At 40.0% G+C, this 17,511-nt stretch overlaps 1 protein-coding gene across 17 annotated transcripts in view; it reads left to right on the forward strand.

Moving 5' to 3' along the window:
* The window catches only part of SGK3 (serum/glucocorticoid regulated kinase family member 3), a 160,781-nt gene that overhangs the window by 103,633 nt on the left and 39,637 nt on the right, over positions 1-17,511 (forward strand). For 10 of the 17 annotated variants that reach the window (XM_067017103.1, XM_067017100.1, XM_067017098.1 and 7 more), the window contains 5 exons: positions 1,138-1,192; positions 2,488-2,704; positions 7,511-7,594; positions 10,754-10,826; positions 16,307-16,382. In XM_067017103.1, the coding sequence (XP_066873204.1) occupies positions 2,627-2,704; positions 7,511-7,594; positions 10,754-10,826; positions 16,307-16,382 (311 nt within the window). In that variant the 5' untranslated portion in view covers positions 1,138-1,192; positions 2,488-2,626. Of the gene's footprint in view, positions 1-1,075; positions 1,193-2,487; positions 2,705-7,510; positions 7,595-10,753; positions 10,827-16,306; positions 16,383-17,511 lie in introns of all 17 variants that reach the window. The other 7 variants (XM_067017105.1, XM_067017111.1, XM_059042620.2 and 4 more) reach the window with 5 other exon arrangements.

A 17,511-nucleotide genomic window follows, 5' to 3' on the forward strand; every position in this document is an offset into this window, starting at 1 on the left:
CCATTCTTAGCCTCATTTGTATCTGCCCCAGTGCCTGCATCCATGATTTAGGACCATTTGACTTTGCAGGCTTGCATGTTTAATTGGTTCTGCAGCCCTTATCATCAAACCGTGGCTTGATCCTTAGCCCTATCAGATTAGCAGCTATTAGAAAAAAAGGACTCCTTTATAACAGCCAGAGATTTTCCACTCATCTGTTTGGGAATTCGTAACTTTCAATTTGTCCTTTGCTTTGTGCACATTCTCAAAGACAGTCAGGAGCAGCCGCAGCCTGTCACAACCTCTGAAATCAACACTTTCATCATCTACTTGGACTTACAGCACCTTGCTCACCACCTATACTTCATCCTGTGGCAGGGCATTCGAGTGATCTTGGTATCACTATGTGCGAGATTATCAGTTTCCCCTCCCCTCCCTCTATAGGCAGGTTATCAGCATGCATCAAACATGCGTCCCATTTTTGAGGGTCCGTTTCCTGGGGTCATTCTTGGTCATGCAGTTGCTGCATCAGTCGTGACACACGAGTAATTGAAGGGACTCGAACAAAGGGACTATCTACTCAGCTGTTGTGGGCAGAGGTGACAGCAGCAGCAGCCGCAGGGTGTGCTGAAGCACCCCTTCTAACAGTGTTTGGAAGCCGTACTACTCCCAGGCCTTTAGCTGTAGCTGTGGGAGGGGTCGCCTGGTGGAGACTGTGGCCTTGGGTGGAGAAACCGCTGCCTATGAGAAAGGGAGGAAGAGAACTAAATACCTTCTCCTACCCTTCCATCTCCTGCTGGTGCCTCGCGTTGGATGAACCCAACCGGAAGCCAGAGGGCAAGGGCAGGAGGCAGGCTGCCTCAGTGCGAGGTCCACAGAGACCCACCCGCCCTCTGGGCCGTGGCGGGTGGAGAAGAGTGGTGTTGGATCTGGAAGGGCAAATGGGGACCATTTAGCACTCTTGCCAGACCGGCATTTCTGGCCCAGATTTGAGGTGCCCCTTGAGTGCTGGGCTCTACACTTAGCCGCCTGCTGTCCATGTAGGCTGAGATGTCCCCTGGGCACCTTGTGTGGATAACTTATCCTTCCCCCGCAGGTCTTTCTCGCTCGTCTATTCCTGATGCTACTTAATGTCATATCTTAATGTCCGTTCCATAGGGAAGGCCTGAGGCGTGATGTTCTCCTTTAGTTCTGCTCCTCCGGACCACGCACGGTAAGCCACAGTAGGCTTTCAGGCGCGTACGTAAATATAGTACCAGCAGGCCCTACCACCCCCTGGATCCACATTCTCCAGGGACAGGTGTGGATAGTGTAGCACCATAACCTTCACCCTTTCATCATGCCTGCGGCAGATGGACAGGATGCGCTGATGTGGGTCCTGGGGCTCCTGGACAGGGCTCACCTGCCTTTGAAGAGCTGTGGGTTCCACTTGCTCTGATTGTTTAGCAGAAGAGCGCTGTGCCTGGAGGGCGAGGCTCTTGTCAAGATGGTGCCCTGGTCTAGCGGGGGAAGCTGCTCTTGTGGGGTTTTAGGGTGCCCTAACTTGTAACAAATGCTGCACCCTAAGCTTAGGAGGGGACCATGTTTTCTAACAGCTAATTTAACTGCATGCAAATCCTTCCTGACTGCATTTCCAGCGGCAAATCCAACAAAGTAGGCTTTGAATCATCTCAGAAGAACCACCTTTGTAATCAATTAAATTTCATTATACCTGATTATTTGATGTCTGCTGATATTTGAAATCATTACTTGAATATAATTTATTTGCAAGTATTAGATCAGTCAGAGTGACTTCCTGAAATTAATCACCGAGGGAACCTGACAGACTAACCCTTTAAACGGTATTATTTGGTGTCAGTGGAGACGGTGGGCTGCTGTGTGTAGCAAAGGTGACATCAGTGTGACATCTTGAGCCCTTTGTCCGTGGGTGGGATGATAATATTAGCATAATTGTATTTGTTTTGTATGAAGGTCTGACCAGGGGTCCAGTGCATAAGAATTATCCATTGTTGTTAAAATGCAGCCTAGCACAGTGGGTAAGAGTCAGGACCCTGGAGCCAGACAGCCTGGCTTCAAATCATTTAACCTGTCTGTGTGACAGTTGCCTCATTTGTAAAATGGGGGGTAAATAATTAGCTTACCATACAGGTTCCTAATGTGAAGCAAACTTCACCTGTTCATCTTGATGCTAGAAGCTTGAAAACCACCCTTTGGAAAACCAAATCCATCAGACGAGAGTCCTTTTAGTTGAGAGTTACGAGCCGTGGTGTATAAACTCCCGGAGTTTCTTAGTAGAAAAGAAGGTAGATGGGACGTAAATGTTTGATTGTGACTTAGCTATTGACAGGGACATAACAGAAACTGTGTTTCTCACCTGGGCTGAGACTTATGATCAAAAGTAAATTCCTGTCAGAATAAGCATAAAATGGGTTCTGTGAGCAAGGAATGGCGAAACACGGTATTTTAAAATCATTTTGCTAATTTTTTTTTTTTTTTCTGTTGGTTAAGGTTGCATGATGGAATTTGAACATTACCTCAAGAGGTTTTATGTTTTGGATTAGCTAATTGTGTTTGTCCTCTGCTGACTATTTCTTCGGACTCACTTTTTGGTGTCCTTTTGAGGCAGTAAACTCAAAGGGATTATACCATGGACTACAAGGAAAGCTGTCCAAGTGTAAGCATTCCCAGCTCTGATGAACACAGAGAGAAAAAGAAGAGGTTTACTGTAAGTATGTAATGTAAAGCATATGGAACAAAATGGAACGTAGAGAATATTTCCAATTCTGCTGTTCTTCCTTAACCTAGCATGGCCTCCCCAGACTTTGCAGATTTTACTTATCTTTCAAATGATATATCCTCCACAGTCTTCTCTGTGTACTATAATGGAATACAATTTCCTCTTTTAGTGCAGAGTTTTGCCTGTTTACCTCTCCCTTTGGAGAAGCTTGTGAAACTGTCTGATAGACCATCTCACCGGAAAATGTGCATACACGTGGTTCTGTGACACATCACATCTCAGGGGGTCAGTGGACTCCAAAAGTCATTGATCCCATGTGAAGAAACACTGTCTTGAAATTTCCACAGTATCTTTCTTAAGACATTTGTCATTTTCTATCTCCGTTTTAAAAATATTTAACTTTTTAAATGAGTATTCTATCTCTCATTTTTTTCACCATAAAGGTAAAGCCCACTTCTAATTTTACTTTTTATCACCATGGTATCTACTGTAGGACTTTGTAAAGAATAAGCACAATGAATATTTGGCTGAGTCACTGTATCAGTGACCGCTCTTTGGAGGATAGTCACTTTGCTAATTAGTGTCATGAAACGTGTGGTATTTATAGTTCCAGTAGTCTTGTTAGTATATACAGAGATCTGCTGTCCCCCCTCCCTGAAAAAAATGTCATTTATCGTGTCTGTAACTGACCTGGCCTTCCTCGTAAGGCCCCACCCACTGAGCCGTGTGAAGAAGTTCATTTAACCCCATTCTGTTCAACAGCTTGAGCTAAAATTTAAGCAGTTCTTTTAAGTAAAAATGCCCAGGCTGTCTTCATTGTGCTCTCTTTCTCTTATTTGAACGTACACTCCTTCTCCAACTTGGCGTCATGGTTTGTGGCAGGAGAGGTGTCCCCTTTCACAGAGTTTGTTCAGCTGATGACTGACCTCCTGGCAGCCTCGTGAAGGCTTGGCATTCTTGTCATCGTCTAGATCTTTGCCATTCCAGGTGTAGAGTGACTGGTCTGGCAAACACCCAGCTGTGGTTGACCTGCCAGCCCTGGGCATTTTGTTGGCATCCACTGCTGGCATCTGCAGTTGATGAACTGATTTGTGGTCTGTCCTTTGTTGGCTTGGCAAGGGTCGTGGTGACTGACTGCTGACTCAGCTTCCCCTTGGCTCGTGATGGCTGTAGACCCCACTGAGGCTCTGTGTGCCCTCCACCTGCTCCTGACTCAGGTGGTCTACCCTGGTCTCTGACCAGGGGGTCACCCGGCCCCTGCCAGCTGAGTGCCATGACAAGTGACTTTCAGCTCAGGTCCGTGTCACATGGGAGTTGAGGAAAGCTGAGGAGATAAACTAAACCCTTGGACCACCCCACTCGCCTTCTTAACTAGGTGGGGTGGTTTTCTCCCAGAGACTCAAACAAGGAGCTGGCAACAGCCCTTCTGTCTTCTGTTCTCCCTTCCTTTTTTTTTTTTGCGGTACGTGGGCCTCTCATTGCTGTGGCCTCTTCCGTTGTGGAGCACAGGCTCCGGACGCGCAGGCTCAGCGGCCACGGCTCACGGGCCCAGCCGCTATGCGGCACGTGGGATCTTCCCGGACCGGGGCACGAACCCGCGTCCCCTGCATCGGCAGACGGACTCTCAACCACTGCGCCACCAGGGAAGCCCTGTTCTCCCTTCCTTAATGAGCATACCTCCACACCCTGCATAGAAGCTCAGAGCAGAGAGATTGCAGTGTGTGTCTGGCCATTTGCCTCTCCTCAGATGTTGCAGCCATATCTTCAGCATTTCTTCCACATTCGTATAAGCCAGTTTTAGAAACATCATATTGATGGTAAACTAGAGGTCGGTATACTTAGCATAAGATAGTGGGGTGTGTGAAGTTTTCCTTCCTTCCCTCTCCTTACTTTTACCTTTGGACCATTCTCTCCTTCAAGGGCATAACCTCCTGCCAAGTTTGATAGAAGTTCATAGATAGCAAATACAGGAGGTGGGTTATCTCAGGTGTCCTTTTGTTTTTCGTGGTAGAGGTATTTCCATGTCTTCTGTGAAAAGGTCGAGGAGGCCTATAGCGTTTCTCTTACCTGCTGTCCCCAGAGGTGTCCCCTGAGATCTCCAAGGCTCTATCCAGATCCCCTTGTTCACTTCCTTTCTTCGGATGCTCAGATGTTGCCTTGTTGTTAGAGAGGGTTTTTCTGACCACCCTATATAAAATAGCACCTTCACACTCTGCCCCTTTCACACTCTGTCCTGCTAATTACCCTATGTAGTTTTTTAATAGCAGTTATCACCACCTGACATACTTTGGGTTTATTTATGTGTGCTTTCCCTGAATGTGTTCTTTGAAGCAAGAATTCCCCTCACTATTGTTTCACCAATACCTAGAACAGAGGTGGACGTTCAGGAAGTATTTGTTGAATTGAAGTTGAATGAAAAGTAGGATTAAGTTCACATGTTAGTTGCTGATCACTGCAGTACAGTCCCCGGGCCTCAGGAAACTCGGTTCTACTCAACACAGATAGACCCGACGCCACCCAGCACAGACTCTGTCCAGCTTCAGCATGTCTATGTACTATTGGGGAACAAAAATAGACACTGCGTTAACTATTCAATAATATTTCTATACTCTAGTTTTCATGTGTCTTTGCAACGACTTTACAGAGAAATGCACTGTGTTCTAGGATGTCTTGACTTAAAACCAAGTCTAAATTATAGTTTGATTTATCCACTCAACAAATTGTCCTTGAGTTTCTCTCTTATGCCAGGGCTGTTCTAGGCACTGGGAATACAGTGGGTAGCAAGCAGCCCTTGCTCTCAAAGAACTTACGTTCTGGTGGGGCAAGACAGGCAATATTTTTTAAAAAACTCAATAAGATTTATTGTACTGTTATTATTGTAAGGTTTCTGTGAAATCTTGTGCATGTTTTGAAAATGAGAGTGTTTTTTAAAATTTGAAGAGGTTTTGTTTTTGCCTGTTGGTATTTTATTAGAACTTACTTATTAATAAGCCCTTGTTCATAAATCATCCTGCTAATTAATAACTTCACAGGGCTTTATCTTCAGCTCCTGTAAGTAGAGTTGCAGCAGAACTGCTTCGGCCTAGAACCTAGGTTTGGGTTCTCATCTTGGCTGTATTTGAGTATCTATGGGAAGCCACCTCATCCCACTGGGAAGTCAGCACAAACAGTACTGTTTGTTCAAGAAGCTCATAGCCATATAAACCTAAGTATCTGATCCTTTGGTAGCAGGCCTGCTTCCACACCTATCTGATCCTGAATATGCTGTAGGAGATAAGTCTGTAGTCTCCTCCTAAAAACATGGCTCAACTTCCTGTCAGCACCCAGCCCAGGTTCTTTTTCCTCTACTTCTGCTCTCTCTCCCATGGGAGCGGTGTTATCTTAGAAACGATTCTGATATCGTACACCCAGTAGCTTCCTTTAGTTAACACCAGAACATCCTCTTACCCCTGTAGCTCACGTAGGGTGCCTAGATGCTCTTTTTCTCTCTGCCTAAGTGATTCATCACTGATCCAGGTAACTGGTACAATGACTCTGCTTCACTTTCCAGGTGAGACCTGATCCCTTTCTCACAGGGGGATTTGGCTTTACGTTCTGGGGCCTCTCTTACTAGGGGCCTGTTAATGTGACCATATCTTCAACAATACTGCAGAATTCCTACATTATAATCCTATGCAGTATCAGGGAGATCTTTCTTCACAGTATTATCTAACTGTGAACTGGTGAGTGTAGCTTTCCAGTCTTTTGTGGGAAAGGATAGTTTATACGTATTTGTATGCCCGTCTTCCGAAATAAACCTGGTTTACTCTGTTATCTAACAGACTATGGACAATTGCATTGTAAATATCTCTTTCCCCTAATCTTCACTGTAAAACAGTGAGATTGATAACCCAAGCCATACATCAGTGAACCTTTCCTCATATACCTGGATACTTGTTATTTTTCTCTTTAGAAATTATAAAAGATCTTTGGGGTTCCAAATTGTTTTCTGTACATTGGTATGTTGAATTATATTCTGAGAGTATCTGTGGGATGGATTATGAGAGTTAATTCTGTATTATAACTGTTGATTTGATACTTGTTCTAGTGCATGGAAGGTTAGAAGACTTAGGTTTTAGTCTCACAAGTCTGTGAACCTGGGCAAGTTACTTAGCTTTGGGGGGGCCATCATTTCCTCATCTGTGGTGGGGGTTGTAATATTTATTCTGCTTACTTCATAGGGTTGTTGACTATGGTTCTGTGAAATTATGTATATATGAAAATATTAAACACAGGTTAAGATGGTAGTAGGAAATGTGAGGATAAATTCTTAGTTTGAAAAATACTGTGTAAAAGATGCCCTGAAAGGAGGAGAACTAATAATTTAGTGTTTACTTCTAGGCATTCCTTTTGAAAATACTTTATCATTTCATGGTAGTCGTTACTGCTGGGGAAGAAGAGAGTAGAATGGCATCCATTGAAACTATAATGTTTTATTCTTGGGGAAGAAAATCTGAAACAAGAATGGCCAAATGTTAGAATTCAGAGTATCTAAATAATGACTACATGGGTATTCATTGTGTTATTCTCTGAAAACTATGGAAATATTTCATAACATTTTAAAAATAAAACACTTTTCAACAAGATAAAATAAGTGTTTCAGTTGGTATGCTTCTGTATCTTGGAGAATCATGTATAAATAGTAATATCTAATATCAGTTTCATGAGTATGAAAACAGGTTATTTGCATATTTAAATAGCTAATGGGGTTTTTTTTGTGATCAAATTTTATTTTGTTATTTTTTATTTCCACAGGTTTATAAAGTTCTGGTTTCAGTGGGCAGGAGTGAGTGGTTTGTCTTCAGAAGGTATGCGGAGTTCGATAAGCTTTACAACACTGTAAGTAACAGTCTACAGGATTTTTATTTAAAACAAAACACCTGAGAAAACTGGAAAATGAGATTTATTTGATAATTAAATAATACTTATATATATCAGATAAGCAGAAAAGGGTAAGAGGTTCTTCAAAACATCCTAACTTTGGAATTCTTACCAGAAAGGGTGGAGAGAGCACTGTGAAGAAGTTCCAGATAAAGTATTGAAGATATGAAAACTAAATGTACAGCTTAAAATACGTTTCAATGTCATAGGAGATTAGAAATAAATCCTTTCTACCTACCTTTCTAATAATTGTTAATCATCATGCTATTTGTGGTTAAATTGCCCAACTATAAGCTTTAGGTCTTAAAGTCTGTCATGAGCCTACCTACCTTCCATGGTTTCATTCTCTGTTAGAAATTAGTCTAAGGTTCCAGATTTTAAGTAGCTAACACAGCTGAAATGAATATTGACTTTCAAAAGCCTGACAGTTACCTGAGAGATCATTACTTATTTAAATAACTAAAACCTGTTTTATATATTCATAGTTCAGATATTATTTTTCATCCAGTTTTACAGTTACAGTTTCTACCGTAGGAAGCTAGAGCACCATGGTCATTGTAACACATCAGGCCAGATCTTACACAGGGACCAGTGTTTGTGGAGAGCATTGCCTTTAAGGTTATGCATACGCAGGAGGCCAGAAGACACTGCCTGTGTTGGTCATTAGAGACCCCAGGTTATTGAGACAGCTCTGGGTTCCAAGCTTTGCTTCAGTTAAGAAAAAAAAAGCAATTGGGGGCTTCCCTGGTGGCGCAGTGGTTGAGAGTCCGCCTGCCGATGCAGGGGACACGGGTTCGTGCCCTGGTCCGGGAAGATCCCACATGCCGCGGAGCGGCTGGGCCCGTGAGCCGTGGCCGCTGAGCCTGCGCGTCCGGAGCCTGTGCTTCGCAACTGGAGAGGCCACAACAGTGAGAGGCCCACAAAAAAAAAAAAAAGCAATTGGGCCTCAAATCACAAATTTAAATTTCTTCTGCTCTAACAATAAATAGAAATCTCCTCATGTTGTTATTTTTTAAATGGTAGATTATTAGGCATCCTCAGAAAAAACTTTCATATTTTAAAAGTTAACTTTTTCAGTTTTTTTATCCCCATCTCTTGATTTTAAAAATAGTGTTAGATGGATATATGTCTATGGGTTATCGTTTGTAAAATATTTTAAATGTGGGGGAAGGTAAGCATATCTCAGTTAAGAGGTAAATTACCTCCTAAATGGGCCAGAATGAATAAAGTGTTGTCTAGCTGCACAACTTCCTGTGTTTCCTTAAGTCATGAAAGTTAGGTGTTAATATTTGAGTATCTTTAGTTATAAAGGTAAAGTAGGAAAGTTTACTTGGGGCACTCCTCCCACATGATCACTTTAATTCTCTTTCCATCAAGCAACCCATGTTAAGCTTTTTGCAGAAAATTCTCCCTAATGTTAGTTGAGTCTTTACCATCCATCTCCCTCATTTTTCCTGTATTTCTCTTCCTTTTTTCATCTTTTTCTTATTTTCCCATTTTCTATGTCTTCCTCTCTTTTTATATAACTCCTTCCAATTCTGCCTTTTATGGTGAGGAGCTAAGAAAAAAACAGGGGAATGGTATCAGTTGTGTACTTTCAAACTACAGAAGTGAAGTTAAACCTGGACTGGATTTCTCCAAGTTTGAAAACACAAATTCTTTCCCTATGCTCCTTTTAGAATAAAGAAAAGAGAAAAAGTGAAATTTCCAATCTGTAAAATGTTAACTGTCAGTTTAAATGTGTATTTATGACTGTAGTTTATATTTGGAAGCTTTTTATTAAAAGCTTGTTGAACACATACAGAAGTAGAGAGACTAGTATAAATAGAGAAAATAATGTAATGTGCCATCCATCTCTAGCAATTACCATACATGGCCATTCTTGTTTCATCTCTATCCCTAGCCAGCCCACTGTAATTATGAAGCAAATTTCAGACATCATGTCTTTCCATTTGTAAATATTTCTGTATACATCTTTAAAAAGATAAAGATTCTTTAAAAAATATACATACAATATCATTATCACATCTAAAAATAATTAACCATAATGCTTTAATGTCAAATACTTAATGTCATATAAACTGGTTGATAAGTCTATGAAGTGTCTTTTTTTAAACAAATTGTTATAAGTTTATTTTTTTTGTTTAACTTTTAAAAAAAAATGTTATTGAAATATAGTTGATTTTATGACCTGTCTTTTAATCACTAGGTTTTCCCCTCCACCTCCTTCTTTTTTTTTTTACAATTTTTTGTTGAAAGAAACAGGGTCATTTGTCTACAGATTTTTCAGTCTGAATTTTGCTGATAGAAGCTCATGGTGTAGAGTGATTAATACATTCTCCTATTTGTATTTCCTGTCAGTGGACGTATATATATACAGTGTGTGTGTTTGTGTATACATAGTGTATGTTTGGTTGTTGTTTCTAAAACATCTAAATTTACTAGAGGAATGCAAGGATTAGTAAGACTGTCTATGTGTGGTTTTGTGACATCAAGCTTACAGTAAAAATAAGCATTTACCCATTTTTATGGCTTTACTGCCCCAAATTTAATTTCTTCAGGACGAAGTTGTTCTTTCTCTGGGGATAAGCAAATCTGAGAAACAAATATTAATAGGAGGAAGGCTAGAGCAGAGGGTATTGAAAGCAGAATTCATCAGCTTTCTCAGAAAACAATTGTCAGTGTGTTTACTTAGAGAGAACACAAACATCACATCTCCTGAGGTAACAAAACGGTGAGTAACGTATTCAAAACCTATACTCCAGGTTCTAGTCTAAGCACTTAACATAAATGATTTTCTTTAAGCCTCACAACAAATCACTAAGATAAGTGCGAAGATTATCCCCATTTTCCAACAAGAAAACTGAAGCGCAGAGATGTTAAGTAACTTATTCCAGGTCACAAAGATACTAAGTGTTTTATTGGGACAAAATGGGAATAGTTAGACTAATGGTATTTTATTGGTATAATTTAATATTGTACATTTGATCATGATATACTTAAAGGTATGTCTTACGGTGGAGTTTTTTGAAAATCAGATTGTATTTTGTTTTGGTACATGTATGACTGGAAGACCTATAAAATTAAGTTCATATAATGTTATATTTTCAATTCTAGTTAAGGAAACAATTTCCTGCTATGGCCCTGAAGATTCCTGCCAAGAGAATATTTGGTGATAATTTTGATCCAGGTAAGCAGTAACTTCATAGACCAGCCATAAGTGATGGTTGAAGTTTGAAAAAGTAGTTAACATATTCATTGCACTGTATGGTAGTAGAACGTTACAAAGCTAATGGATCTCATGCTCTATGAAAATAATGCCTCAGGAAGGTGCTTACTGTGTACCAGCCATTGTTTTTAAACACTTTATATGTTTTAATTCATTCAGTCCTCACAACAGCCCTTTGAGGTGGGTGTTATTATCATCACTATTTTATAGGTAAGGAAACTGAGGCACAGGTTGAGTGATTTGCCCAGGGTCGCATACAGCTAGTAAAAGTCAGATTTGAAAGTTAAATGCAAGCAGTCTGGCTTCAGATAAATCTATTGATTATTAAGTATAATGTGCAGTACTTTTCTAACCATGGAACATTTACTCAATGTGTACTCTGTACATGGCACCCTGCAGGCCTCTGAATGGGATACCAAGAAAATGTCCTATTGTTCACCCTTGGGAAGCCTAATGACACATAGGATCTCAGAAATCTGGAGGCTGTATATATGTCTGAAGCCTCAACTTCAAACTTTTTTTTTTTACTAGAATCTAGAAGAAATTAACCCAGTACACAAATGGCGACCTATAGAAAGATAGAAGTCTCTACCCACCGGAAATTCTGTGTGTAAAGTCATCTGTTTATGCCACAGGTGGATCCTGACATGCTGTCGAGTTTTCTCCCTCCCCACCATCTTACCTCCTCAACTAATTTGCTTGTAACCTTGTAACCCATCAGACCTGTGATTCCTTACGTGGGAGCTCTCAAATGGCTTATCTTGCTTCCTCTCTACAACCTAACCTTATACCATTCCTTTTCCTCCCAGACCTTTTCACTGCAATTTCACTGCAACAATTGTGCAGTTCTGCCCACGATGAACAAACTCCTTTATCCTCTGTCTTCTTATTTCTTTCACGTTCTTGCTTTAATTGAAACTGAGTTTTCCCCCCAGGCTGCTGGAATCCCCTGTAACCCTCTCAGCTGGAGACTCTTTATTCTTTTACACTTTCTGAACCTCAGGATTGGAGAGGGTTCTCGTTTCCCCTGTTGTTTTTCACTTCCCCTATTTTATGTAGGTTTTTTTTCTCTTGGGAGAATTTAGCACATTTTATTATTATTGCCAGTTTGTCTTACCAGGCTGTAGATTTTATGAAGGTAGATACTTTATCTTTTAAATTTAATTACAGTGCCTAGTAAATACGAGGTTCTCAATAAATGTTACTTGAATACATGAATCCGTTAATAAAGAGACGATTGAGTTGGCGCAGCAAAGCCAATTATACATTCCATGGATTGATTCTATAGGCCAGTGGCTTTTGTATTCTTGTTCTCTTGTTTTGTTTTTAGCTGTAGAACACTTTTTTCCTAGTGAAATCTGATGCAGAAAAATGTAATGTGTAGAACAAATAAAAGCGGAGCTGCTTTGTTGGTGTAGCAGTGAAGTATGTCTGTGGAGCATAGGTTGAAAAACATGGTGGAGGGCAACATGGGGGCCTTAGAGATATTTGAGTGACGTGGCGACATGATGTGAAACCAGCAGTGTGTAATGTATAGTAGGCATAGCAGAGGGAAGACGAGATAGAGACTGGGAGGCTGGTTAAGGGAATATTCCAGTAGTCCTCAAATTAGGTGATGAGAGCTGCAACTCAGGTGGAAATGGGGCTAAAAATTGAGCCACGTGCAGGAAATCTTTTAATGAAAAACCTGTAAGAAATCTTGGTGATTGCTTAGGTAAAGGAGACATATAGAGAAGAGAATCAGAGATAACTGAAGTGTCAGGCCTGGGTGACACTTCAGTTCAGAATTAATTAATTTGAAGTGACAGAAAGACATTTAAGAGGACTCAAACTACATGTTAGTGATTAACATCAGTATTGAACTTGGGTTAGAGTTCTGTGGAGCCCTTAGTTAAACCCTAAAGTCAGAATCATTTTATCCAGGGAAGAAGGCAAAGAGATAAAGACCTGCAACGTTGCTACATCATGGTTAAAGGTAAAATACCAGACAGTGCCCTGTGGTATTTATGTTTGGTAGATTAATTATTTGATAATAAAAATTGATTTTTATTGAAGAACATTTTGAAATCAATCCTGAGCATGTTGTATATGACTTGGCAACAGCAAAGTAGACTATATGTCATAGATTTTTGTTTGTATTTTTTGTTTGTTTGTTTTCTGTATGTGGGCCTCTCACTGTTGTGGCCTCTCCAGTTGCGGAGCATAGGCTCCGGACGCGCAGGCTCAGCGGCCATAGCTCACGGGCCCAGCCGCTCTGCGGCATGTGGGATCTTCCTGGACCGGGGCACGAACCCGCGTCCCCTGCATCAGCAGGCGGACTCTCAACCACTGCGCCACCAGGGAAGCCCTGTCATAGATTTTTGGAAAGCCTTTCTTTGGGGAGATCAAATCTAAGTCATACTCAACAAACCAAAGATTGGTAGGATGTTCATCTTATTAGACTTTGGCTAAACAGACATTCTCATATTTTTCTGGTGAGAATACAAAGTCATACTAACCTTATGAAATTTGGTGATATTTAGCGAAACTATATATGCATTTCCCTTTGACCAAGAAATCACATTTCTAGGGATCTATTCTAAAGATAAACTGCATCGGAAATGATGTATGTATGTATGTATGTATGTACAAGACTGTTTATTGTGATGCTGTTTTTCATAGCAAAAACTGGAAACAACTGAAATATCCTTCCAGTATTGGAATATGATACAGCTGTAAAAAGGAACAAAAAAGCTCATTGTGCATTACTGTGGAGTGATCTCCAGAATACCTGGTTAAGTGGAAAAAACAAGGTGTGGATGTGGACAGTGTATATTTTTTGTGTAGGAAAGGATGTGAAGATTCAAAAGGAAATAATGGAAGAATAAACCAAAAACTAAAAACTGATGACTTTAAGGAGGGAGAGGCCAACTGGAGACAACAGAGGTGGATGTTAGACTTCCCTGGATGAATCTTGTGCACAGCTTTGCATATTTTAAACAATTTAAAAACAAAAACAAATGCAACAATATTGAAGTCTCTAACAATTGAAAATAAACAAGGAAAAAATATAACTGTATTCTGATTGGTGGTGAAACACATAGAGAATAATTACTTTAAATGACTTCAAAACATGGAAACTCAGCTTTACATTCCTCATGGCAAAAAAAAGTGTACAAAGAAATTTTATCCTGCATTCAATAGTCTCATTGATAATATAGAGTTATTTTGTAATTATGTTAATGTCATGAGAACCAAAATTTTAAGCAGAAGAGGAAAGAGATACAAATATAAAATCAAAGATTTTAAGTAAAAAATCCTGTAATTTTAAACTTGGGAATACAGTATGAAATCATGATTTATTTTTCTCTTTCTAAAACAATACATATTTCCCAGCGCTCTCCACTGGAAATGCCTGAAAACAATAACAAATAAGTAGCAGCAAACACCCTTAGCATCCAGGTTGTAATCTCTAATTACCATTTCCCCCTTAAAGGAACCAGAGTTCCATGGAAAAGTGTCAGTTCCAGGTGCTGGGCAAGAAATGTACAAGATGGTCCTAGGATATCTTGCCTGAAAGCAAAGAAGTTATACAAGAATACTGAGGTTTTATCAAAAGGACACAGGAGCCCAACTGATGGGGCTTTCACTGGCCAAAGATGGGACAGTTAGAGCATGAAGAAAGAAATTGTCCTTTTAATTCAACCTCGTGTTTGACAGCTACCATATAGAGTTTTTCCATACATCTTTCCGAGTTCTTATGCTGCAGCTTCTAAGTCCATGCGTGTCATTTTCTTTGCTTTTTTTTTTTTCCACTTTATGTTGCTGGTTACCAACCTCTGTAAGATAAGTTTTACATACTTGAGGCAGATTTTAAGGGTTATTTCTGCCTATACTTTTCAAAGTTAAAATTTCATTTTGAATTTAAGGATCTTTCTGTAGAGCATACACAGAATTAGCTATACTTCTATATTCTAAATAGTTTAATATCAAACCTTTTGCTGATAGGATCTTGGAATCAATATATAAATTACTTTTTTTGGTAGTTTTAAAAACAAGATTATCTTTACTACTGAAAAATATAATTACAAAGTAACAAAACAATTGAGTTAAATAAGGGATGGGGCATATGAAATTTGGAGACTGTGAATGCTAGAATGTGTAATCATTTGTTTGGTATTTTTTTTATTCATTCACAAACATCAGTTAAGTACCTTCCAAGACGCTGTGTTAAGGGCTAAAGTTAGAAAAAAATTTTTACAGGCAAGATGCTAGCCTTCAATGGCTTACATAGAAAATCACTTTTATTTCTCAGTTTTAACTTCTGCTATTTGAAGAGAAATCGATTTATACAAAATAAAAACCTATTTGTAGCAGCAGAGTTTTGGTAATACTCAACCAGTTAATCACCATTTCCAGTTACAAGGATTTCAGTATTTCTTGGTTTCGTTTGTTTTTTGTTTTTAAGTTAGCATGATTTTTCAGCCACCAGTGTCATAGTGTTAATTCTTATTCATTACCTGGTAGTATACGAGGAATTGGACAAATCAAAGTGTCTCCAAGTTTTGTAGTGAGTCTGTTTAGAACCTAAAATAGGCATTTTTTTGGAGCATTTTCTTTTGGGGAATATGTTACAGGCTTTATTTTATTTATTTATTTATTTTTAATAAATTTATTTATTTATTTTTGGCTACGTTGGGTCTTCATTGCTGCACGTGTAGTTGCGGTGAGCTGGGGCTACTCTTTGTTGCGGTTCATGGACTTCTCATTGCGGTGGCTTCTCTTGTTGTGGAGCACGGGCTCTGTGCACAGGCTTCAGTAGCTGTGGCACACGGGCTCAGTAGTTGTGGCTCGCAGGCTCTAGAGCGTAGGCTCAGTAGTTGTGCCGCACGGGCTTAGTTGCCCCGTGGCATGTGGGATCTTCCCAGACCAGGGCTCAAACCCATGTCCCCTGCATTGGCAGGAGGATTCTCTTTTTTTTGTATTTTTTGTTTGTTTGTTTGTTTGTTTGTTTTTCTGTACGTGGGCCTCTCACTGTTGTGGCCTCTCCCGTTGTGGAGTACAGGCTCCGTACGCACAGGCTCAGCGGCCGTGGCTCACGGGCCCAGCCATTCCGCAGCATGTGGGATCTTCCCGAACCGGGGCACGAACCCATATCCCCTGCATCGGCAGGCGGATTCTCAACCACTGCGCCACCAGGGAAGCCCTGGCAGGAGGATTCTTAACCACGGCGCCACCAGGGAAGTCCTACCTGCTTTATTTTAATTTTATAATCATTGTATTTACAGATTTTAAAAATATATTTTTGTAAGTATTCCTTATTGTATATCAAGAAACATGAATTAAGAAATAACTTCTTAATCAAAATTCACTATCTTGTGCTTGTCTATTCTTAAATAACTGTGTTGATAATAATTACAGTCTGATATAAATAATCATAATAGTATTGTCTCTCTTAACAGATTTCATTAAACAGAGAAGAGCGGGACTAAATGAATTCATTCAGAACTTAGTTAGGCATCCAGAACTTTACAACCAGTAAGTAATTTTCATTGTGTTCTAAGGAGGCACTGAAACCCAACCTAAGACTATTGAATAAGCTACTGATACAGGTTTTATACATTCTGTGGAATATTATTGTGCTGTATATTTTTGTGAAATCTTCCTCAAGAATTTTTCCTCTGGTATTCTTAATCTTCTTTTCTCTCCATCAACTCAAGGCCCTAGTTATTTTCTTTCTTCCTATTATATTTGTATTTTTTTTGTAGATTAAATTTGAAAGGAATTTGCACAGTTACAACATTTTGCTAATTATTTGATGTTACATTTATTCGTGCATTGAGAAAGCATTTCGTATGTACCTCTGTGTGCATTGGGAATAAAAAGAGAAATGAGTGTTATTCTTACTTTCCAGAGGCATAGGCTTCCAGGTAAGTGGGAGAAACAGATGTAGAAACAAGCAATTAAAGCAAAGAAAGTTTTATGATAAAAGTCTGGAAGACAACAGAGAAAAACATGGTCAGCTCTTCTTGGGGTGGGTGGGTGTCAAGGAAGTCTTCCTGGAACTTAAAGGATGTGTAGTCTTTCAAGAAGAAAGCTAGGGAGAGCGTTCCAGACCAAGGGAGCAGTGCTTGTAACAGAGTCTACAAAGAGCCTGCAATTGTTCAGGATGCTCACATATTAACATTTCACGACGACTGGAACACAGAGTAGGTTTACGGAAAGGAGATGAAGCTGAAGGAGTTGGCGAGGGCCAGGCACACTTGCTACCACTTCTTGTGCGACCTGGGTCAGCATTCTCTCGTCCCAGGCAAGGCCTCCAGGCCTTCTCAGCACAACCTTCCAGGCAGCCACTTAACATGAGGGCGCTTTCCCAGCCCTGTGTGTGTCTGGTAGGCCAGCAGCTCCTGTGAAGGCAGAAGGGTGGGTCATATCAGAAATACCTAGGAACGTATAGGTAGATCCATGGTTTGAGATGTATTTTCATTTTGAGCCTGGTACTTGGTTTGTTGGTGTTCATTATGCTTATTGTGATTTGTTATGTGCATGTATGTTACTTATATTGTTTAGTATGTATAAAGTATTAACATTCTAAGAAGATTAAAGAGGACCAAGGAGAATATCTGGGGAGCGTTTCTGCAGCTTACCTGACTAGGTAGATGTAAAG

Source organism: Kogia breviceps, chromosome 17 (genome assembly GCF_026419965.1).
Source record: "Kogia breviceps isolate mKogBre1 chromosome 17, mKogBre1 haplotype 1, whole genome shotgun sequence".
Taxonomy (NCBI): Eukaryota; Metazoa; Chordata; class Mammalia; order Artiodactyla; family Physeteridae; genus Kogia; species Kogia breviceps.